At 40.2% G+C, this 25,539-nt stretch overlaps 1 protein-coding gene across 8 annotated transcripts in view; it reads right to left on the bottom strand.

Moving 5' to 3' along the window:
* The window catches only part of ULK4 (unc-51 like kinase 4), a 589,354-nt gene that overhangs the window by 304,752 nt on the left and 259,063 nt on the right, over window positions 1-25,539 (bottom strand). For all 8 annotated transcript variants that reach the window (XM_002923807.4, XM_034662175.1, XM_034662178.1 and 5 more), the window contains one exon: window positions 10,228-10,276. In XM_002923807.4, coding sequence (XP_002923853.2) covers window positions 10,228-10,276 — 49 coding nt within the window. The remainder of the gene's footprint in view (window positions 1-10,227; window positions 10,277-25,539) is intronic.

Genomic DNA, 25,539 nt, shown 5'->3' with positions numbered 1-25,539 from the left:
AAATTCTATATGCAAACTATCATGTGAAAGCTAATCTATAGTGACTGAAGGCAAATTAATAGTTGCCTGGGACAGGAAGGAGTAGAGAGGGATGGATTACAAATAGGAATGCGAAATTTTAGGGGGATAATGGATATGTTCATTGTCTTGATTGAATATACATGTATAAAAACTCATCAAATTACACATGCTAAATATATGCAGCGAAATGTATGCCCATACAGACAATAAACAATATATAGAATCGAGCAAATGAATGATAAATATAATATTTCAAGTCACCGTAACGATGAATTCCACCAACAAACAGTATCAGAACAATAATTCAGTGATGGAGAAAGGGAGGTGTGGGGAAGAGAAAAGCTGGATTTGAACTTATTCCTTACAACAAAGTTATTTTAGAGCAAAGATTTAAAATGTAATCATGACATCAGAAATGTAGAGAATAAAAGATGGATATTATGTAAATTTTTTGAGGGGAAGTCCTTGCTCAAGCATGCTGGAAAACACAGAAGCTATAAGGGGAAAAAAAAAAAAAAAAAGAGGGGCGCCTGCGTGGCTCAGTTGGTTGAGCGTCTGCCTTCGGCAGGTAGTGACGATGGGTCCTGGGATCGACCTGCGTGGGGCTCCCTGCTCAGTGGGGAGTCTGATTCTCCTTCTCCCTCTGCCCCTCCCCCTGCTTGTGCTAGCAAGCTCTCTAATAAATAAATGAAATCTTTTAAAAAAAGGAACTATTTGACAGATATTAAAAAGCAAACCAGTCAAAACACGAACTGACAATGAAATGATACTGTGAGCATGACACAGTCGGTAATATTTTATATTACTGCTATGTGGGAAATTTTATATTAACATTTTTGAGAGTAATATAAAATATACATATACTTTGACATAACAATTTGACTTTTTAAAAATTTAGAGAAACTCACAGAAGTGCAAAGATACGGCAAAGATTTTCAGTTCAGTGTTGCTCATATTAGCAAAAAAGTAAGGTAAAAAAATCTTTTAAGTGTCCATCAGTGGGGATTGGCTAAATAAATGATGTTAATACAATGAAATATTATATGGCCATGAAATAGAATAAATAATACATATGTGCCACATATACACAACTCTGCCATGGACACTATAAAGTAAATAGAATAGAACAAAATAGAATATTTAGTACGGTTCTGTTTTTGATTTTAAAAGTTAGAGATCTAACACATGGGTGGAAAAGAATAAGACTATGGATTAAGCTGTGCGGTGTGATATAATGGAAGATCTTCACATTCTATGTTAGACATTTCTGTACCGGTTTGAACTCTTTACAAGTAGGGCACTGATTTTGTTACCAGAAAAAAAAAACACCTAAAAATCCTATGTAATAATTTGCCCTTACTGGCTTCTCCTCCCAGTCTTTCTCCAATTTGGTGCCTCTAATAAATCCAAAATGCAATTTCACTTGCTAGTGCTATTTAAAAAGCTTTCCTTTCCCCATAAATCTGTAAACTGCTTCAGTCCATCAGATTTCCTGGCTCAGTCTGAAAATCCTTTGCAGCTCTGGGTAAGCGTATAAATTCTGCTCTTTCTTGCTCATCCAAGAAAACAAACGCAAAGAGCATCAAAAGCAAATGCTAATAGACGTTTGTGGCTTTCAGCTAAACAAGTAACTTTTTGCTGACATTTCCACTTTCTTAAAAAGTGGGTATTTTTAATCATTTTGTTCACGAATAAACTTGATCGAATCCTACATTACCGAAGAAGTTAAAGAAAAAGTAATATTCAGTGGTTACATATGGAGAATGAGTAATCACTGATCTTACACTAGGCCCTTCCAGTAAAGTCTTTGTACTTACCACGAGTCATTCTACTCTGCCCCCATCTATCAAAGGGGCCTAAACACAAACGTTTTGGAGTCATGAGACTGGTCAATGCCTAATGACCACTGCAGGAATTCTATTTTTTAACACAAGCCTGAACCCAGAGGTGGCCAATGGCAGCCAGTGGCCAATGAATGGGCATTCCCAGATGGTCCAGGGTCAGGAAACCAGTAAAATCAAATGGTGTCACCAGCCAAGGACAGAAGTCAGGGGAACTACAACCAAATTGCCTTTCATGAGTATGTCACCTGGAAAACATTGGCCCGTCTTACTATTTCATCTTCCCACCACCATCAAGGGGAGAAAGATCCGCTGGTGACCCCAGTCTAGCAAAGAAGGATCTAAATATAACAGTCATGCCTCACCTCCCTCACTTGTTCACAAATGAATCAATACATACTGAAAGGCAAAAAGCAGGAGGGCAATGTGCTGGGGGCAAATGAGGTTGTACACAGTGTGGGTTCTTCCCTAAGTGAAACTCACAATGTAACTGAGGATACAAGACCAGAAAATCACCTACTACAGCACTACCCAACAGGAATAGAATGCAAACCACATGTCTGAAATGTTCTAGAAGCTGCAATAAACAAAAAGAAACAGATGGAATTAATTTAATGATACTTCACTTAGCCCAATATAGCCAAAATATTATTTTAACATATAATCAATATCGGAAAATTAATCAGCTACTTAACTTTCTTTTTTTTTAATCCCTTATTTGACGCTTAGAGCACATCTCTGTTCAGTACTCTGTGTGGCTACTGGCTACCACACTGAGAAGTGCAGGGTGCCCTAGCTTACCCTCACTCTTTTTGCAAGTCTAATTCCACAACCAATTAAGAGTAAAAACCAAAAAATGCAAAAGCTACACTCCTAGGGAGTACATATCATTTGTCTATTTCTATGCTTTTTAACTAGACTGTCTCCTTAGAGAGAAGGAAGAAGGAATACTGCTTCCTCAAAGTGAAGCCCAGAATCTAGAGCAGAACTAACTAGAAACAGAGTGCTGAAGATAAAACTCAGGACTCCACTGGCTCGGCAGAGGCCATATGTGATACATTCCCAGTGTGTGCCCTGTGATTGACCAAAGATTTCCTCAGCTCTACTTCAGCATTTTTTCAGTGGACACAATATGTGGTTTTTATCTTAATGAAGTCCATCTTCTTTCAAACCAATTGGGCTAATTATGCAGAAACTAGTTGTGCTTTACACCAAGTTTGCTGATATAAGTTTATTTTATTTAGCTTCAACCCATTTATTTGGCTAACCAGATAACAGGACACCGATCAGATTAGTCACGTGTTCAGGAGCGGTATGGGTAACTTCACTACATTTAATCCAGCATCAGTAGACTGCACTGTTGCCCTAGAGAGCTATTTTGCAAATACAAATTGATGACATAAGCTACCAAGAGCAGATCCATGCATATCCTCCCCACAGAAAAAAAAAAAAAACCCACCTGAAAGCACATACTTTAATAACAGTGTGTGAGTAGTGTGTATAAAATCGTCTTGTATACAACAGCAGTCGGGTTATACAGTTCCATTCTGAAATCTACAGAAATCCTGAATAGGTATTCATGTAGGTTGAAGAAACAGATTTCTCTTACATCCAGTGAGTACTCTTTGTATAACTTTGAAAGGATCTTCATAAGTCAAGCATTTGAAATTTTAATCAAATCTTGTTCGCTACTTTAGAAATTCATGCCTATGTGCACAGCAGAATCATATTAATGGCATATTGGACACAAGTGTGCAGATTCTTAATCTTATAAGAAACTTGTCATTTTAACATACCCTAAGAGAACCAATTCACATCAGATGGGTTGCAACTAGAAAAGAGCAAAGTAATTTTACAAGCCTGACGAATGCACAGGACTGACAACATTCCTTAAATGTAATGTGGCTGCCAGTCTGGACTGTGTTGGTGTCTCCATGATTAAATCCTTCAGGCTACAAGGGTCCATAAAGAGACTCTTTTCTAAAGATACCGTTGACTTGAAAGATGTACTCGAGGTTGCTTCAGCTGCTATCCTCAAGATTGTTAAAACAATATAATCGTCAAACTAGCGTATTGCTAATCCCATTTTTATTGTTAACATTTGCCACTGAAATTGCTCTTTGTTTGTTTGGAAACAGACATAAACTATCATGACAGAGATATTTTGGCACATATTGGAAAATCTGCCAAGAATAAAGATTTTTTTCCAATAAAATACAGTTTGCCTGTATTACTTGGTATCAAAATGATTTACTGAAGTAGGCCAAAGCATAAACCACTAAAATAAAATGAAGAGAGATTAGAGTTATAGCAAAATCCAAAGGCTGATTCATCCAAATTCATACTTGGAACACATTTATTCTTTCTTTCTTTTTTTTAAATTTTTTTTATTATGTTGTTAGTCACCATACCGTACATTATTAGTTTCTGATTTAAAAGTAACTTCTACTCTTTGGAAAGTGGCAAAGGGGGAAGAAGAATGCCTTCCATTCTGCTCCACGGGCAACTCTGCACTTGAAACCAAGCCCCCGGGTCCCTCTGATGGCTCCTGTTCTTAAGAACCCACATTTGATACACAGGTCCAGGCTGCCTTAGCATGCTACACCCTCAAGACTATGCATTAGAATCTATTTAGTTTAGTCCAAGCACACTGCCTGAGCCGCCAGTCCCCACTCAACACAGCTGCCTCATGAGGCCATGTGGGCCCTGCCAGGGAAGCAGCGCCCAGCTGCTGTGACAGCTCCCTTTTTGTAAGCAATCAGCTACCTGGCTTTTCCTACCCTCTTGGCCTGCCAAGAGCTGAGACACTTGCAGCCGGATCCCAGGATTAAAAACATTCTGCCTGCTCTCTGGCCTGAATGTGGTGTTGGAAGTCCTGGGTCCTTAGATCAAACCTCTGAGACCTGCCCTGCATTTTTATGTCTCCTTCCCCCACTCTCCCTGTGGCTGATTTCAAAAGCCTCGCTGATGGAGATTTGCAGAGAACTCACAGAATCCAGCCCTCAACCACTCTCAAGCTTTCCATATAATTCCATGACCCTAAGCCTGATTCTCTCCAAGTCCCAACCTCTGGCTGAGCAGTCTACCTCCTCAGTGCACACAGTCCTTGAAGCTAGAGGCTCTAAAATATTTTCTTTTTCCTAAGTAGAGGATACTATCTGATTTTGAAAAGCATCAATTATTTGCAAAGCCAAACAAATATGAAACCACCACAATATAAAGCCTGCAGGATCTGTGCCCAAACTACCCTCCAGCCTCACTCCCTGCATTTCTCCACGGTCTCTGGTCCAGGCACAGCTAAGTACTCACCATCCCCCATGCTGGAATGCCCCCTCTCCTCATGGCAACTCCCTCAAGGCCACATTCAAAGGTTACTTCTTCTGTGAGACTCCTCTCCTCGCAATGAGCGGTGAGTCCCTTCCACCCCTGGGATCCACAGCATTCTCTCCCTCCCTCCATAAAGCTCCTACACTACTGTCCAGTTATGTGCTTGCACATCCTTCTTCCTCTATGATGGATCCAGAGGGCCCAGACGGTTAGCCGTCCAGACAGGAGGGGGCGCTGTGCTCCTGAGGAGGCACTTAGGACTGGGAGATTGGGCTTTTTTTCCAAACCATAAAAACTACTCTCAATTGGTATATCTTTAACCAGTTGTGGTTTTTTTTAGTGTACTTGACATACAATGTTACATTCGTTTCAGGCGTACAACACAGTGATTTGACCAGTATCCTCGGCTCTTCGCCATACAACACTATTTCATTACCATTGACCATGTTCCTTATGCTGTCTGTGCCTTTTATTCTCATGACTTCTTTAGTCCATAACTGGAAGCCTGTACCACCCATTCCCCTTCGCCCATCTTGCCCATCCCCCTCACCCCTGGCAACCATCAGTTTGTCTTCTGTATTTATAGATCTGATTCTTTTTGTTTATTCATTTGTTTTGTTTTTTAGGTTCCACAAAGAAGTGAAATCATATGGTATTAGTCTTTCTCCGACTTATTTCACTTAGCATAATATCGTCTAGCTCCATCCATGTTGTTGCAAATGGCAAGATCTCATCATTTCTATGGCTAGGTAATATTCCTCTGTGTGTGTGTGTGTGTGTGTGTGTGTGTGTGTGTGTGTGTGTGTGTTCATTATCCATTCATCTATCACTTGACACTTGGGTTGCTTCCATATCTTGGCTATTGTAAATAATGCTTCAATAAACATAGGGGTGCGAGTATCTTTTCAAAGGGTTTTCTTTTTATTTTGGGTAAATACCAATTAGAGGAATTACTGGATCATATGGTATTTCTATTGTTAATTTTTTTGAGGAATCTCTATACTGTTTTCCACAGTGGCTGCACCAATTTACATTTCCTCCAACAGTGCATGAAGGATCTTCTTTCTCCACATCCTTGCCAACACTAGTTCTTTTCATTCTTGCTGTTCTGACAGGTGGGAGGTGATAACTCATAGTAGTTTTGATTTGCATTTCCCTAATTATTAATGATATTGAGCATCTTTTCATGTGTCTGTTGGCCATCTGTATATCTTCTTGGAGAAATGTCTGTTCAGGTCCTCTTCCCATTTTTTTAATTGGCTTGTTTGTTTTCTTTGGTGTTGAGTTGAACAAGTTCTTTATATAGTTTGAGCATTAACCCCTTATCAGATATATGATTTGCAAATATCTTCTCCCTATCAGTAGGTTGCCTTTCTGTTTTATAGGTGGTTTCTGTTCCTGTGCAAAGCTTTTTATTTTGGTGTAGTCCCAGTAGTTTATTTTTGCTTTTGTTTCGCTTGCTTGAGAAGACATATTTAGAAAAATGTTGCTATGGCTGATGTCAGAGAAATTACTGCCTGTGTTCTCTTCTAAGAATTTTATGGTTTCAAGTCTCACAGGTCTTTCATCCATTTTGAGTTTATTTTTGGGTATGGTAAGATAGTGGTCCAGTTTCAGTCCTTTGCATGTAGCTGTCCAATTTTCCCAACACCGTTTGTTGAAGAGACTGTTTTATCCTTATTGCATGTTCTTGCCTCTCTTGCCATAGATTGACCATAAAAGCATGGATTTATTTCTAGGCTTTCTATTCTGTTCCACTGATCTACGTGTCTATTTTTATGACGGTACCATACTGTTTTGATTATGACAGCTTTGTACTATCTCTTTACCAGTTTGATCCATACTTAAAGATCTTTGTTCTACCTGCTTTTCTTAAGATTTTTTAAAAAATAGGACATAAAATGCACAGTTCTCCTTCTTTCATCTTCACTTCCCTCCAGGCCCACAAAAAAGACACAGAAGTTCCTGCAGTTCCTGCCCATCAGAAGAGAATTGTTTTCTTACTGAAAAAAACACGTAGGAGAGGACGCACTGCTGGTAAGAGTACATTGTATGAGGACCTCTAGAAAAGGAGGAAGTTATAAAGCCTTTATCACGCTTTAAGTACATCAAAAGAAGCTGGAAAATAGTTCTGGGCTAAGAGGAGAGAAAAAAGTCATCAGGAGGCCATAGTGAACCTCCAGCTTTTGCTTTTTTAATGGGTGGCTAGAAGACAAACAGTAGCCAATACGCAGGACCCTGTACAATTTTTCATTATGTCTTTTCTGATCAGACTGTTGCCAAGAAGCTGCTACATGTATGTGGAAACCACACAGGTCCTTGAGCTTAGAAACCAAACCCAACTGAAGTATATACTGTGTTTCCCTGAAACTAGGACTCCCTCAGTTCTAAGATGAACCATTATTTTATTAAGCCCTAAGAAAGAAAAATGCTGTCAATTAAACTATGACATGATTTCTTATTACTTAGAAAGTTCATTTTATTTTTATTGAAAGAGCTCTTTTAGACATATTCAGACATATATTTTTATAATGCATCACTCTTGGGCACTTATAAAAAGAAAAATAAAAGTGAAATGAATTGGTTAAGGCAATGACAACCAGGTCACCTGGCTGAAAGCAATTGTAAAACGCCATTGATTTGGAAAGTACATCCCAGTTTCAGAAATGTTAAAATCTGAAGGAAAAAAAAAGGCGCATCATAGAATCACTAAAATGCTATATTATGTCTTGCTCAGTGACAAAAATTTAGAAAGGACAAGGTAATTGTTCACAGGATAACTGCTACAAAGACATTTCACTGATTAAAAAATGTATTTATACAGAGGGAAAAAGTTAAGATTATTAAACTCAAGAAAGATAAAAGTAGAAAAGGGATTTAATAATGTTCTTCAAGGACGTCAATGTCCTGTCCCCAAAAACAGTGATTTCCAACTGGTTTGTTGTTTTTTTTTTACTTTTTTTTTTTTAGAAGCAGGACCTCTTTTTGAAATATTATCCTATAAGAAACCCGAGTATGGAGCTGCTCTGATTGGAAGAAAAGCATCATCCCAGATATGCCTGGGAGGTCACAGGGCTCAGGATCAGCTGAGAGCCTCACCTGGAGAGTAGACATCGTCTCTACCCACTCTCTATGACAGCTCCAACATATGACAAAGGTCTAAATCATGGCATCAATCAATGAAACATTCTCTGTGGTTTGTAAGATATGAAGCCATTCGGACACCTGGGTGACTCAGTCGGTTAAGCTCTGCCTTCAGCTCAGGTCATGACCCCAGGACCAGAGTCCTGGGATCCAGCCCCGCATCAGGCTCCCAGCTCAGCAGGGAGTATGCTTCTCCCTCTGCCCTTCCCCTCCCCTACTGCGCTTGTGTGCACACCTGAGCTCCCTCTCTCTCTCTCAAAAATAAAATCTTCAAAAAAAAAAGATATGAAATCTTCCTAGGTGGTATTTTTACAAAGATTCATCAAGCACAGAGGGATTTTGGTAACCTTCAAGAAGGAATTTCTTATGTACAAGATTTGAGACCCTGAAGTGATTGCCAAAGGACAGGACGAGAACTTTTTATCAATCACAAAAGGAGCTGTACTGACCCAAACAAGTTAGAAACACTCCTGCCACAGCAAGGGAACAAGTCACATGTCCCTTTAAGGCCTGTCCTAGCTCTAGAGCGCTCTCCGTGTCTTCAACACTGGTCTCTTCAAATGCAAGCCTGATGTGGCTGTTTGGACGGCTTTGGCTTGTGCCCCGTGCCCAACCAAACCCAGAGCCCGCAGTTTACTGTACCCACTGTCCTCCAAAACGGATCCAACGCTGCAACAAATTAGCAAGCCACATCTACCCTCACTGAAGATGGGAAGACACACAGGCCATTTAGCAAAGTTTAAAATGCCCATCAGACGGCACTCCATCTCCATGTGTCTCCTCCCATCTTCTCTATTTCCTCTCCAGACACTGCTTATAAAATCCCCTTACTATTCAAAGCTATTCAATCCAGCCTCCAACCTTGCACATTCCCCAGCATGGCAGCTCTGTGTCATCTTGTCACCGGAGCATTCCTTGGGAATACCACCCACTGCCACCTCTTGTCCCCGTCCAAACCACATAGCTCAGCAAACACAACCCACTTTCCTAGAAGGAAAAGGTTCACCTTGCAGCTAAGAAAAATAATGTTTTCACCATTTAGCCATACCATCACACAAACAACTTGTAGATCAATATTTTAGGATGATTAGAGAAAGCTAATTTTCCATGCATATAGTTATCAGACTAGGGTTATTGCTCCATTGGAGACCAAGGTAGGTTAGGCTGAGCCGGCTGGGGAGCTGTCCCCTCCTTTGTCCCTTATGCTGTCAGTTAGTTATATAAGGAAAGTTTTCAGTGAAAGGGGAAAGCCAACCCAGTTATAAGAGAATATTTCTTCAGCTAAGGGCACTCTGTTGCTCTAAGTTCCAACTCAACTTTCAGCTTACTTCTCAAACCTGCCTAAAGACAGGTATAAGTAGGGATTTATCAGAAGTGAGGAAAGTCAACTCTGCAATCCCATTTTACTCTCTACACATAGGAGCCATAGAAGAAAGGTTTTAACAGACGGTTTTCAGTGGAGTAGCATTCTATGAATAGAAAAGAATGATGTACGGAAGTTAAGCTATTCCACATTTGGAAGAATGTAACTTTCTGGCCATGGGCACAAACTGCTGATCAGACCCAATTATCACCAAGTCAGAGGGCTTCAGACTGAGCATTAAAAAATTCATACTGAAGTGCAGTGGTCATCCCTCTGCCCTTCCTCCACAAACCAATCCCAGATGAAGGCTTTGTAAAAGAGGACAGGTCATTAAGCAGTGTCCCATACCATTTCAGAGCTGGACAAGAGTTCAGATAGAGAAACTGAGGCCCAGTGAGGTGAAGTGAGATGATGAAGGGCACAGAATCCTTCTGGACAGAGTAAGGGTTAGAACCCAACCCCACAACATGGTTGAAACCTTAAAAATTTTTAAACATCACTTGAATTTCAGAGACACATTTCCGTTCTTACCAGAATTACTTCAAAAATGAGTGGGATCAGTTTGCTCTCTTCCACAAGTCTGTTAAAAAAAAAATAAAAAGATGAGCACACATTAGAAAACTCATATTTAAACCGCCCTAATCGGGAGCAACACGGCCCCATGTTTTATAGCTTCAATTCTGTGACTGCGAAACAGATGATTAAATACTCATTTTTAACATACTGAACTACACTTATTAAATACAAGAAATATGGGGCTCTTTGCAAGTGACTATTAGCTTAGCCTTATTGATCTGTAGCAAGCATAATCTCAAATAGATTGACATTTATAAATGTAAAAATTAATTAAAATTCACAATTATTATAAAGACTATGAGACTAGGCAATGCCAGCTGAAATCATGTGACCAGCCCTCACTGCACAGTTAAATTATAAGTGAGCCACACATAATCTTTCATATATGCTTCATTAGCTATCTTCCCAGCATTAATGAATGAATGTATAATGATTTTTAATCTCTTACTTTAAAAAAAAAAAAGAGTAGACCCCAATCACCCAGTAGACTTTGGGAATTTTTCCCTCATCAAAACTAGTTATGAATTATTATCTATTGTGACAAGATTTTTTTCACACCATTTAAGAGAAAAGAGTCTCGACCATTCTTACTAAAAACAATACTTCAGTCTCTAAATATTCCTTCCGTCCAGGGCAGTCAACCTGTTTCTATAAAGGGTCAGATGGCAAAGATTTTAGGCTTTGGTGGGCCCCACAGTGTCTACAGCAACTACTTAACTCTGTCACTATAATGTAAAAGCAGGCGTAAATTATATATAAATGAATAGGCATGGCTGTGTTCCAATAAAATTTTATTTACAAAAACAGGTATGTGCCATATTTGGCCCATAAGCTATAATTTGCTGATTCCTGATTCCGTTTTAAAAGTAAATCAGATTCCTTCATTTTATTAGCATTGACTTTATATGATAAACGACGGCACTTAAGACAAGCATGCTGCCTTCGTTGTGGGTATTACAGTTTGTCTATTTCACAGAAAATGCCAGGTGGATAGGAAGGGAATTTATCACCCGGCCTCCCTAGAGCTTGTTCGTCTATGATAATACGCTAATAAAAGAAAAGCCTACGAGACTTGCCAAAGAGAGACCACAGTGTTTATACATATGTGTTAAAGGAAAGCGAGGTACGGAGAGGAGTCCCAAAGACTGGAGCGAGCACTTAGAAAGCCCCTCGGAATCTAGCAGAAATAAATGTGATTACTTCTGTAGTTTCAATATCTTAGGGGATGAGGTTTTGATTACAAATATTAAATTTATTTACAAATATTAAATTTACAAATATTACAAACATTAAATTTATTTTTTCACTTTCTTGGGCAACTGAAGGCTCAGATGCAAAGCCAAACCTTCCTACACCGTGTCTGGGCACGATGGGAAATGCACAGACTCAAGACAGAGCACGACCTCAGGCCAGCACATTCCCAGACTTCTTCCTCAGCTCCCGAGATGTGGGCCATCCCTTTCCCTAATTGATCTTTTTAAATTTTTATGATATATACTCTGCTTAGGCCCAGGCTGAAATAACCAAACACATACATCTGAGAGTTGCTCTAGCGCCCAAGCCAGAGAAGTCCCAGGGGTATGGGCCCCACTTCTTCTCCAATGGTACCCAGAAGTGAGAGCTGCTTCTACATTCTCCCCCAACATTAAGATCCAGAAGCATCCACTCGCAACACCAGTGCCCTCGTGACAGTATTTTTAAATATACTCTACTGCTAGGACGTGACTATAGAAACTACTATAATTCATTCTGATGAATTACAACTAGTCCTTCTCCAGGCTTCTGCACGAGAAGCAGGCTGGCCTGGACTACCTCTTCAGGCCTCTTCAACTCCAGTTCTAGCATTCCAGGCCTCACATTTTTCTGAATACCACCAACCATAACAGTTGTTGTTTCCTGATTGGACGGACATGATTCAGAACCATGTCTGGTAAATAAAAAGGGAGATTGCGCTAAATTAAAGCACTTTTATTTAAAAAAAAAAAAAAAAACCACAACATTTCTATGACATTTTCTGCGACTCATGAACTAAATGTAAATTCAAAAAAAACCCCGAAAAACCAAAAACTCTAAAGCAAATACAGAACAAGGGTAACTGCAAATGTTTACAATGATCTCAGACAGTATTCTTCCAGACTGTGGGAAGTGGCCAATATGTGGGCAATGACATGAGTTCACTGGGTATTGACTAGCATTTTCTTTTTTTTTTTTTTTAAGATTTTATTTATTCATTTGAAAGAGAGAGCAGAGACAGAGAGAGACAGACAGAGAGAGAGAGCACATGAGCAGTGGGGAGAAGCAGAGGGAGAAGGAGAAGGAGGCTCTCCGCTGAACAGAGAGCCCGACTTGGAGCTCGATCCCAGGGCCCTGAGCCAAAGGCAGACGCTCAACCTAGTGAGCCACCCAGGCGCCCTGACTAGCATTTTCTTAATTAAAAATAATAAAATGGAGACTCTCCAAAGCTGTCACACATAGTATGGTTCCATGACATTTTTGTTTCAGTTTTAGGCCTATAGATGCATACTGGGTAGTGATGTAAAATGCATTTTTCTTACGTGGGTCACAGTTAGACATCTGAAACCCAGAGATTTTAGATTGCTCTAGAGACAATATTTGCCTTCCATATGCTCTTAAACTTAGATTTTTAAAAATCTGTCTCCTTATTCTAACCACCCCCTCTCATACCACTATAGGCCCAATTAGTGGCTCAGGTCTCCAGTGATCAAAACCTTGATGTGCTCTGAGTAACGGAGCAATGTTCTCAGAGCTCTCTTCCTTTGACTTGTACCCAGCCCCAGCGCTCAGGCCTCTGTAGACCGGGGAGGACGAGGCTTACCTCCAAAGAAAGCTGATGTGGCTGAATCTCAGGGAATTGTTTGAGCAGTAAGTCTTAAATCATCAGAGTAGACTTTTGCAAAAGGCTATCTTATTTTTGGGCTCTGTTCAGCAGTTGGCCACCATGATTTTAAATCACCAGTATCATTTTACTACATGAGCCTGTTATATCCTACATTCTAAAATAATAAAATTTCTATGGTTTACAGACAGCCTGGAGGACAGGAAGTAAAAAGATTAATCTGGATTTTTTTTAAACCAAAAACAAACAAAAAGACATCTTTCTGAAATTAACCCTAATCTTCAAAGGACTGCAAAGATATTAACTACATCACAGTATACTTTTCTTTAACGATCCAAGCACACTGTTTTTAAGTAATTCCAGATGAAAACTGAAATATACTGCCCTCCCCAAATGTAGTTCATAGGACCACTTGATACAGGCTTTTTTTTGTTTGTTTTTTTGTGGGTTTTTTTTTTTTGAGGGGGAGGTCTTCTTTGTTTTGTTTCTTCCCCTTAACAGCACAACTTAATAATAGACTGTATGTGGTTAAAGAGTTTTCCCGGGCGCCTGGGTGGCTCAGCCGTTAAGCTTCTGCCTTCAGCTCAGGTCATGATCCCAGAGTCCTGGGATCGAGCCCCTCATCGGGCTCCCTGCTCAGCAGGAAGCCTACTTCTCCCTCTGCCACTCCCTTACTTGTGTTTCCCCTCTTGCTGTCTCTGTCAAATAAATAAATAAAATCTAAAAAAAAAAAAAATTTCCTTACAAAATTTTGATTCAGAAGATTCACTGGGATTTTCTATATCTGTGGTTTATATTATTAACAAAGAGGGTGCTGTTTGAATTAGAAAATTTTGAATAAACTTAAGAACATCTTTAGGATACATTATTTGCCATTCTAACTCCCTCGTATACCTAAAGTAATTGTCACCCTTAGTGTTGGGAAACTTCTGTTTTTGTAAAGATTTTTTTTTTTTTATTTGAGAGAGAATGTGTACCAGTGGTGGGAGTGGTGGAAAAGAGGGAAGGGGAGAAGCAGACCCCCCCACTGAGCAGGGGCTGGATCCCAGGACCCTGGGATCATGACCTGAGCCAAAGCCAGACACTTAACCAACTGAGCCACCCAGGCGCCCCAGTTTTGGGAAACTTTTAAAAGTTTTATTTACCGATCCTTGACAATTCAGACTAAATATAAAGTCTAGCAACAGTTAGATATAAATGACTAAATGCAATTTAGGTAGGAAAAGTAGGAACAGGGAGATTCCTCTGCTTCTGTTCAGAGAGCTACAGAAGTAAGTTGGGCTTAATTTCAAACCACTGTTAACATTTTTTTAACTTTCCTTTGAAACATAAAGACTATCTTAGGATGAACCAAGAACAAGAACTAAAAGTAACTAAATGAAGTCCCTCGACCTACCCTACCGTACTGCTATTTATTCACAGAAAAGAGGAGCCAGGAGGAGGAGGTCCAGGGAGGGTTCAAGGAAAGGATCTCTCCCTGCTCTGGGCTCAGGTTTGCAAGACAAAGAAAACAGCTGCAACAGTGATTAAATAGGTCTAAGACACTGGGTTTGGTCGCAGAGCTGTACTGTCACGTTTGCTTGCTTGCTTTAAGTTTTTATCTGCCCATATAGGTGGAGACAATATGCACAAAGCAAGCACCAGAAGTCAAGACCCTCCATCTCGACGCAGTCGGCCCATCGGGAACACTGCCCATCCCACCAAGGGCTTTTCCATCTACTGTCTCTGCATTTCAGCAATCCAAGTTGTCATAGAGATTTTACTTAGTGCTGGAGACTTTTTTTCCTGAAAACTACCTCAGTATCAGATGCTATTGAGCATCTGCCATAGGCTAATCTTAAGAACTCAAAATCTGTGCCTTCAAACTTGGTAGTCAAATGGCTTAAGAGACACACTGAACAGCATACAAACAGAATTAACTTCTAGCACGGATAAGGGAACCGACCTGGGGAAAACGCAGCGATCCCAGACTGGGAGAAGAGGTGTTCATGAGCATTGAAAGAATTGGCCATTTCAAGTGAAGCGCACCTACACGCAGAGGGTGAGCAGAAGTAGTAAAAGGACGATGTGAAAGATGGAGGAGAATGACGTGACCTTGAATGCCATGCCACGAAGTCTGGGTTTTACCTACAGGTTACAGGGAATTTATGAAGGATTTTAAGCAGAAGAATGACATAGTAGGATTTGCTGTTCAAACTCCAATCTGACAGTAATGCAAGAAATGACCAGAAGTATAGTCCAGAACATTCCTACTCAAAGAATGGTGTGCCTACTGAAGCCAGCCTGCAAACTGTCACAGTCTGTGACAAGACAACTACCCAAATTTGAAAGATTAAGCTTCTGTCTGTTGGGTCTAATGATAAGAAATTTGAACTTCAAAGCAGTTTAAAACATGGCTCCACCAAAATATGAAAAACAGGATATACGCACAGTCTCAAAATAGTTCCCACAAACAAAAGTGCAGTGGAGAAACATGGCAGACACCACCTTAACCAACGGAGCACATTTCACATTCCCAGAAATAAGACAATGACATCACATACGCCCTGATATCGTTCACTGAGGAAGACACACCATCACTTCTGACGTACTTGTGCCAAAACTACAAACCTCAATCTAATCATGAAAAAATGCCTAACTCAAACTGAGTGGCATCTTAAAAAGTAACTTCCCAGCACACTTCTAAAGTGTTAAAGCCATGAAAGACAAGAAAGAGTGAGGAGCTGTCCCCGACCTGGGGGGACTCCTACTAGAGAGAAGAAGACTAAATGCAATCAGGTCAGACCCCGGGACTCGAAAAAGTGGCAAAAACTGGCAAAACTCAAATAAGATCTGCAGATTGGTTAATACTCTTGTATCGATGTGAATTTCCTGGTTTTGATAACAGTGCTATGGTTCTATAAGATGTTAATATTAGTAGAAGCTGGGTGAAAGGCATATAGAAATTCTTTGTACTACTTTTATTACTGTTCTGTAAGCCTAAAATTATTTCAACATTAAAAGTTTTTCTGGTTTTTGTTTGGGGTGTTTTGTTTTGTTTTGTGGCTCCCAAATTCTTTGACTCTCCTGAGACATAGGATCTGTGTCCTCTCGCCGTGAGTCTGGGCAGGTTTGTAACAGCTTTGACCAACAGTGTAGTATGGAAGTGATACTGCATGACTTCTGCTTATATTCTGAGTGCCTTTTCTACATTTCACTTTTATAATGTCCTATAAAAATGTGTATTCTGGTTACCTGTTGCCACATAACAAACTGCCCCAAACTTAGTGTCCTAAAGCAATAATTACATATGATGCTAGTGAATTCTTTGGGTCATGGATTTGGACAGGGCACGCTGAGGATGACCTGTCCTTGTTCCCTGATGTCCATTCCCTGAGGTCAGCTGGGAAGACACAAAAGCTGGGGGTGACTAGAACAGCTGGGGGGCTGGAAGCATCTACAGGCTTCATTGCTCACATGTCACATGGGGTGACTCAAGGAAGGCTCAGCTAATTCTGCCCATTGGATCACCTGCTGCTGCCATCTCCAAGTGGCCTGGCCTCTCACAGCATGGCAGCGGGGTGCCAAGAGGGAGCATTCCTAGACCTAGAGGTAGAAACTGCCGGAGCTTTTCTAGTGTCACTTCCACTACATTCTAAATGGTTACAAGCCAGTCTTTAAGGTCCACTCAGCTTCAAGTGGAGGAGAAATGGTCATCTCCTGTTTGGGGGAGTGGAGAAAGGGCATGTGGGATGGGAGAGATTTCTGTAGCCATCTTTGTAAGACTCAATCTGCCACAGCATTGGTCCACAACACACTGATATTTTAAAAATGGTTTCTTCACCACAGATAGTGTGAATAACATTAGTTTAGAACCAGAGAGAATAGTTAACAGTTAATAGAACAGTTAATAGTTAATAACAGTTAATGGGCTACTACAGCAATCCAAAGGAGTCATAAGTGGGGCCTCGTATTTATTTTCTATTGCTGAATAATTAATTAGCACAAACTCAGTGGCTTAAAGCAATACCCATCCATTAATTCAAAGTCCTGTAGGTTAGAAGTCTAGTTCAGCATGACTGGCTTATCTGCTCAGAGCACCATAAGTCTGGAACTAAGGTGTCAGCGGTGCTAACTTCCCCTTTGGAGGCCGGGGAATGAGAGAATGTGTTTTCTTTTCCTTTTTTTTTTTTTTTAAGATTTTATTTATTTATTTGAGAGAGAGAGAGACTGAGCATGAAAAGGCAGAGGGTCAGAGGGAGAAGCAGACTCCCCACTGAGTGGGAAGCCCAATGCAGGACTTGATCCTGGGACTCTGGGATTATGACCTGAGCCGAAGGCAGATGCTTAACTGACTGAGCCACGCAGGTGCATGGGGATGTGTTTTCAACCACATTCTTATTGTTGACAGAACTCAGTTCCTTGCAGTTGTAGGACTGACGCCCCTCTTTCCTTGTTGGCTACTAGACACGGGTCCCTCTCAGATCCTACAGGCCATTCACATTCCTTGGCGCATGGACTCCTCTATCTGTAAAACCAGCAAAAAAGGACTCTCCTCCATGTCAAATCCTTCTTGAGCTTCAAATCTGTTTGACTTCCCAGTCTCTGACCTCTAGGCCAGATTGCCATGACTCCTGTGATGAGTAAAACCCACCTGGATGATCTCCATATTTTAAGGTCAATTAGTTTGGGACCTTAATTACATCTGCAATGTCCCTTCACAGCAGCACTAAATTAATATTTCACTGAGTAACTGGGAGAAGGTGTTTATACATCTGCTGGGAATCTTGAAGGCCAGCTGGAAATTCTGTCCACTCCAATCTCACCTCACCCTTGTCTCCTTTTTTAAGGAATAATTCATATTTAGTTCTTTGAATAAGCTGTTTCTGGTCAACTTATATAGAAGCCCTAAATAGATACAAGACTTTTTAAAACTTCAACAATGCTGTTTAGGAGTCTTAGAGTTACTATTTGTTTGTAACTGAGCACTAGACTATAAACAAAGCTTTTTCATTTCTTATGACTTATATAATTTGCCAGCCTAGAGGACCAATACCAGTCATTTTAAATTAAAAAAAAAAAAACTCTAACATCAAACTGAATTTCAAATTATTGGTCCAGTGAATCAGCTTCAAAAAGAAATGGTTTTATAATGCGTAGCTATGGCATGATATTATGTCTAGCCTGAAAGCAAGAATATTTGTAATGTTTCTCCTTGAAATGTTTGCCCTTGCCTGCAATGCTTGCTAATCCTCTTGCACAGAACTGCAGAAGTCTTACCAATAGAGGTACACATCTAAGGAGATATTTTTCACAAGAAAAGGGCAGGGTTGAAATTTTAACAGCTCTAGCACAGAACATTTTTAGATGTGGCCATTTCACAAAGATCTACAGAGTCCTTCATGTGGGCAAGCATTATACCTCTTCCTTGAAGAAGTTTATACCCCAGTGGGCAAAAAACATATACCATATAAAAATAACTTGATTCAACTTATAAAGCTAACTGCTTCATTTGCTGAGAAAGTCTCAGCATTAAGTTAGAATACAAGACTATAACAGAACGTACCTCCCACGTGCAGAATCTCCCATTGCCCCAAAAAGCATGAAAACGAAATGAATTTCAGTAAGAAACTACAATTAAGCAAAACACAAGTGTTTTCCAATAGAAAGGAGATTTATAGAGAAATTTTAAAATTGTATGTTACATTAGCAACTTCACAAAATGCTTTTGTATCCATTACCTCAACAGATACCCAGTGCAGGCTTGTGATGACCTGCATCTGTTGAACAAGGCCCCAGCCCGTTTCCATCACAGAAAGTACAGAAGGTGAGATGGAAGAGCTGGACTCCAGAGGAACTCCACACAGTATGTGGACTTCACATACAAAAATCTTCCTGCCTCCTTCTAACTCCAGAGGCTATAAGGTGCCTGAAAGTCACATTTTGTCCAGGGCCTTACACTAACTGTCCCTACACAGGCAACAAAATTCTTGTTCACCAGTCAAGGGCTTTGGCCACTTGTTCTCACATCCTTTCCGTTCTGCCTAGGTCCTGGGCCCTTATCTCTGTCTTTCTGAACCCTGTGGCTCTGTAGCTGGTCTGTTTTCTCTAATAATTCTTTGAATCCTTGGCAGTCTCCCTAAGACATGGTTCTGTGCTGGTCAAACAGTTCTACACTCACACTCCAGGTAAGAAGCATGTTGCTTCTTGCACCAGAGCAGGGAGGGGACTGAACCAAAAACAAAAAAACCAAAAAACAACCACTATCAGTAAGACAAGTAAGATAAAGGACTGGCAGGGGCACAAAGCAGGGACAAGTCCCTCAGAGAACCACCAGATTTCACAAGTGGCCAGCATCTCTTTTTCCCCTACAGACATGAGCCCAACACCAGGAAAGAGCAATTGTATAAGAGATAATCCTGAAATTCTTTTCCATTTAATGAACCTGCTTATATTCTATGGTCCCTTTTGTCCTGTTACTTAATGAAATGTAAGAGAATTTTTTTTTTAATCTACTGAAGTCAGGGTAAGATCTGTCTCTCTTTTCTTTCACACACTCATTAACATCTACTGAGTACCCATTATGTGCCATACATTTAGCTAATTTAGAGCTACATCACGTATTATAAGTGCTAAGACAGATGTCTATAAAGGGTACAGAAGGGGGGCACCTGGCTGGCTCAGTTGGTAAAGCAAGTGACTCTTGATCTCGGGGTAAGTTCAAGTCCCACATTGGGTGTAGGGATTACTTAAAAATAAAATCTTAAAAAAAAAAAAAAGAGTACAGAAGGGACAACAGAAATACAGTTGACCCTTGAATAAATAACACAGGAGGTAGGGGCGCTGACCCCTGCGCAATTGGAAAAACCATGTGTAACTTTTGATTCCCCCAAAACTTAACTACTTACTAATAGCCTACCGTTGATCTGAAGCCTTACTGATTACATAAACAGCCCATTAACACATACTTTGTATGTTATATGATTATATACTATAGTCTTACAATACAGTAAGCTAGAGAAAAAAATGTTAAGGAAAGCATAAGGAAGAGAAAATACATTTACAATACTGCACCGTATTTATTGGGAAAAAAATCCTCATACGAGTGTGCCTATGCAGTTCAAACCCATGTTGTTCAAAGGTCAGCTGTAGTCTTTTCTGTTTGAGGAGCATAACAAAGGCTTCAAAGTGAAACCAACAATGACAACAATAGTAAACACAGAGCACACAGTTACTGTATGGAACATGGTTCCCAAGGCCATACATGTGGGAACTCATTGGGTTCAAACAAAGAAAATCCTAGGAGTCAGATCAGATGGTGATGATGAATTTTTTTTTGCTTCACATGAGAAATTGCGATATGAGGAAGTAAACCAGTCAAGTGACAGGAGGGGGCAGAGATACAGACCCAGGCAGCTTAGATCGCACCCCCGTACAGGTACTGCTTGAGCTGAACCTTGAAAAGAGGAGCAGGTCATTGACAGGTAGAGAATGTATGAAGCGGGAGGAGGAGGATAGGTAGGGATGAATTATGTCTTGGGCAAAGCAGGACAAAGGGAACAGCAGGACAAAGAGCAAAATCGAAATGGGCTCATTATAGGCAGTGAAAAGCGAATGAACAGGCACATTTGTTGCAGTAGTAGAAGAAGTAAAGAGAAGATAATAAAAGATCAGGCTGGTGGAATGAACCAGGGCAGATCACAAGAGATCTTGTCAGCCATGCTGAGGAGCTTAAACTTTATCCTCTGGATGGGGGTTGAGCTTAAACTTTATCCTCTGGATGGGGGCTGGTAAACTCCAACCTGCAAGCCAGACCCTGCTGGTCACCTGTTATTCCTTTGGCCCACAAACTACGAATGGTCGTTACGTTTCTAAATGGTTGGGAAAAAATCAAAAGAATATTTCATGACATATGAAACTGCATGAAATTCAAATTTCAGTTTTCGTAAATAAAGTTTAATTGAAACACAGCCATGCTCATTCATGTGCATACTGTCTCTGACTGTTTTTACACTGCAATGCCAGGGCTCAGTAGCTGCAACAGAGACCATATGGCCAGCAATGCCTAAAATATTTACTATCTGGTCTTTTAGAGGAGTTTGCCAAGCCCTACTCTAGGTAACTAGGAGCTGCTAAGGGGCTGATTAGGCAAAATGACGTCATTACCAGCTTTATATTTTTACAATGATTATTCAGGTTACAGTGAGGAGGATGGACTGGAAACAAACAGGACTGGGAACAGGAAGAAGAGTTAGCAGACAGTGACTACTCTCAAAATTAGAGGTGCTGAGCACCATTTCCCAGAAATGGGAAAGGAGAAATGAAAAACCTCAAAAAGGTTGTATCAATAGGGTTTCAAAATCTACTGGATGCAGGAGAGGAAGAGGAGGGAAGAAATACAGAATGACTCCAGGTGCCTCATCTGTCCTACCTGGGACCACCACCATGACCACTACCAGAATAATCCCCATCACAGCAAGCAACCTCACAGGAAACTCCCACACCTCATGCACTGAGTGTAATCAGTGCTTTACCTCTCAGCTAATCCTCACCACGATGCAGGAATGAGTCACCTTGTTCTACCAAGAAAAAAACTAACATTTAACCTTATCCAAGGTAACATAGCTAATTAGTTTCTGAGTTCACAATGTTAACTGCTCTAAGATACTATAATATAGAGAGGGAAAACCTACTTTGCATAAGTTCTGAAAGGTGAGTGACAAGTCGACTGAGGGCAGAAACCCAAGACACACCAACATTTAAAGAGCTGGTAGGGAAAAAAAACCACCCAGTGGTGTCAAGGTTCATAGAACTCAGGAAGCAAGGAGTCAGTGGGATGAATGGAAGAGTCAAAAAGAACACCTTAACACCCTGCTCAATCTCCTGGATACTCAGATCTTAGATTCAGTCCCAGTTTCTGTAAATTATACGTACATTACACAGAGTAAATCCCCAAGCTCATTTCAGGAGCTGTTTCTAAGATCAATACATGATACTATGGTACTAACAAACAAACAAAATAGGGCGATGATCAACTTGAAACCACTGAACCAGAGGCTACCGCACTGACCCTCAAAACCACAAGATGGGTGATGGATCATCATCAACGTGAATGTTTGACAAGAACCACCAGCCTGGGGGCACCTGGGTGGCTTGGCAGGTTCAGCATCTGCCTTCAGCTCACGTCAGATCCTGGGGTCCTGGGATCGAGCCCTGTATCAGGCTCCCTGCTCAGCAGGGAGTCTGCCTCTCCCTCTCCCTCTGCCTCTCCCCCTGCTCATTCTCTCTCCCTTTCTCTCTCAAATAAATAAATAAAATCTTAAAGAAAAAAGAGCCACCAGCCTGTATGAGTGTGTTTTTAACAAATAGGTGTTTTTTTCCTGATTATAGAAAATGATTATTAAAAATCATATTAAAAATAGGCAAGATCTGAAGAGATATTTTTCCAAAGAAAACATCCAGATGGCCTACAGGCACATGAAAAGATGCTCAACATCATTAATCATCAGGGAAATGCAAATCAAAACCACAATGAGATATCACCTCACACCTGTTAGAATGACTTATCAAAAAGACTAGAAATAGGGGCGCCTGGGTGGCACAGCGGTTAAGCGTCTGCCTTCGGCTCAGGGCGTGATCCCGGCATTACGGGATCGAGCCCCACATCAGGCTCCTGCACTATGAGCCTGCTTCTTCCTCTCCCACTCCCCCTGCTTGTGTTCCCTCTCTCGCTGGCTGTTTCTATCTCTGTTGAATAAATAAATAAAATCTTTAAAAAAAAAAAGACTAGAAATAACAAATGTTGGTGAAGGTGTAGAAAAAAAGAGTACCCTTGTGCCCTGTGGATCGGAAGATAAACTGGTGCAGCCATTGTGGGAAACAATATGGAGGTTCCTTGAAAATTAAAAATAGGACTATCACATGATCCAACAATTCCACTTATGGGTATTGACCCACAGAAAACGAAAACATTAATTTGAAAAGATATATGCACCCTCATGTTCACTGCAGCATTCTTTACAAAAGACAAGATATACAAGCAGCCCAAATGTCCATCGATGAGTGAATGGATAAAGAAGATGTAGTATACGTATAAACACACACACACACACACACACACACACACACACACACACAGTGGCTATTATGCAGTCATTTAAAAAAATCTTGCCATTTCCAACAGTGTGGATGGACCTTGAGGGAATTATGGTAAATGAAATAAGTCAGACAAAGATAATTACTATATGGTCTCCCTTATATGTAGAATCTAAACAAATCAGCAAACCAAACAAAACCAAGCTCACAAATATAGAGGAAAGAGTGGTGTTGCCAGAGGCGAGGGCTGGGGGAGGGGCTACAGAGGAAATGTGTGAACTGTATTGATTTTTTCTTATAGTTTAAATAAATTGAATATAAACGAATGAACAAATGAAAAAAGAACAAGGTAGGAGGATATACTCTACCAGTTACCAACGTTTATTATAAAACTGCACTATAACAGAGTATGGTATTAGTTTAAAACCTCCTACAAATCAAATAAGAATGGCAGAAAAAATCTTAATTTTATAGACCTATTTATATAAAATTATTTATATAAAATCTAGAAATACAGAAGCATAAAAAATAGTATTTTATTGAATGTTACCTTTGGGAAAAACAGAAAAACATTACAAAGAAAATATTGCAATCCCAGTCCTGTAAGAAAATCATTGCTAAGCTCTGATGCAGTATTTACTCGTCTTTCTCTATTCATAGAAGGCATAGGATCCACCTCATCTGGAAAATCACAGCTACGATTTCCTGTGCATGTACTCTGCCCCTTGCACGGCCACCCCTCAGTTAATGTCTAATTACACTTACAGAGGAAGACCTTGAAGCAGAGGCTGGTGAGCAATTTTCTCGCAGCCACTCACAAGCCAGGAGTGGATCTGGGATTAGAACTGGAATCTGCCTAATTTAAGGTGTACTACATCCCAATAGGGGGTGGGAAAAATGGTCAACTCATACCACATATATTGGGGCTTATTAAAAACATTTTCCCACGTCATTAAATATTCATTTAAAATATGACTTCTTGTACCTTCATAGTTTTCTAACCTATAAGGTATTAAGCTTATTGATTTATTGATGGATCTTTGTTTTCCACTCTTTACTAGTATTCACTAGGGAGAAAAAACCCCAAACATGGTGGTTCAGGGATCACTTCAACGGAGTTCGAATCCTCACTCAATTGTCCTTGCTCTGTGCTCCCGGGTAAGTACATCAACTCCAAGCTTCTTTTCTTTGAAGAGTAAATAAGGTTGTGCACATGAAGCAGCCAGCACTGTCTGGAACATAAGCAGCTCTCTTTGAACACAGATACCAGCTATCTTTACTTTCACTGTTGTTTTTTTTATTATTATTATGAGAGAGAACGAGAGGGAGCGAGCCCGAGAGTGAGTGGTGATGGGAAGGACAGAGGGAGGAGAGAGAGAATCTTAAGGAGGCTCCACACCTAGCACAGAGCCTGACACGGGACTCGACACAGGGCCTGACAGGGGGCTCAACACGGTGCTTGAACCCATGACCCTGAGATCATGACCTGGGCTGAAATCAAGAGTCAGACGCTTAACCGACTGAGCCACCCAGGTGCCTCAACTTTCATTGCTGTTTTAAGTAATGTATTAATGGACATTCTTGTATACAAATATTTGCACACATCTTTTACTATTTTCTTTTTTTTATTATAATAATATTTTTTATTATATTATGTTAGTCACCATACAGTACATCCCTGGTTTTTGATGTAAAGTTCGATGATTCATTAGTTGCATATAACACCCAGTACTATCTTCTTAAGATACATTCCTAGAAGTGGAATCAAAGGACATTTAAGGTTTAACACATATTGACAGTTTGCATGTCACAAAAGATGTACTAATGCACGAAAGTGCAAGTTTCATGAGACTCTCAACAAGAGCTGTTAAAAAAAAGAACAACTCTGCCAATTTGGCTTTTTTATTATCTTAAGGGAATTTTCTTGATTACTAATTTAGGGCTACTCTTTTTCATATTTCTTGTTAGGAATGCCCTTTCCATTCCCTTTGTCCATTTTCTCTTTGGGCTACCCTACTTTAGAATTTCAAAATAACTAATGGAGTCCGTCCCTAAAAAGCCGACCATTTTGTTTACTTTGTAACAGTTGGGTTAAGCTGGATTTTTGACTTCAAGCAGACAGAAGAAATGTACACGCACAAAATGGTACATTTTAAGGGTATGAGGTGTCTCAGAGGCATTTACCTCATTGAAGAGCCATGGTTAGTCTCCTTCACTGCCTGGGGTTTTTTCCTATGTAATACTCTATGGCGAAGAATCCTAAGTGATAACACATGTTCAAGATGGTAATAAAACTGAGCCAGGAAAGTCACAGAACATTTGAAACTCAGACCACT

Source organism: Ailuropoda melanoleuca, chromosome 6, assembly GCF_002007445.2.
Source record: "Ailuropoda melanoleuca isolate Jingjing chromosome 6, ASM200744v2, whole genome shotgun sequence".
NCBI classification, from domain to species: domain Eukaryota; kingdom Metazoa; phylum Chordata; class Mammalia; order Carnivora; family Ursidae; genus Ailuropoda; species Ailuropoda melanoleuca.
This window is presented reverse-complemented; position numbering and strand designations above follow the sequence as displayed.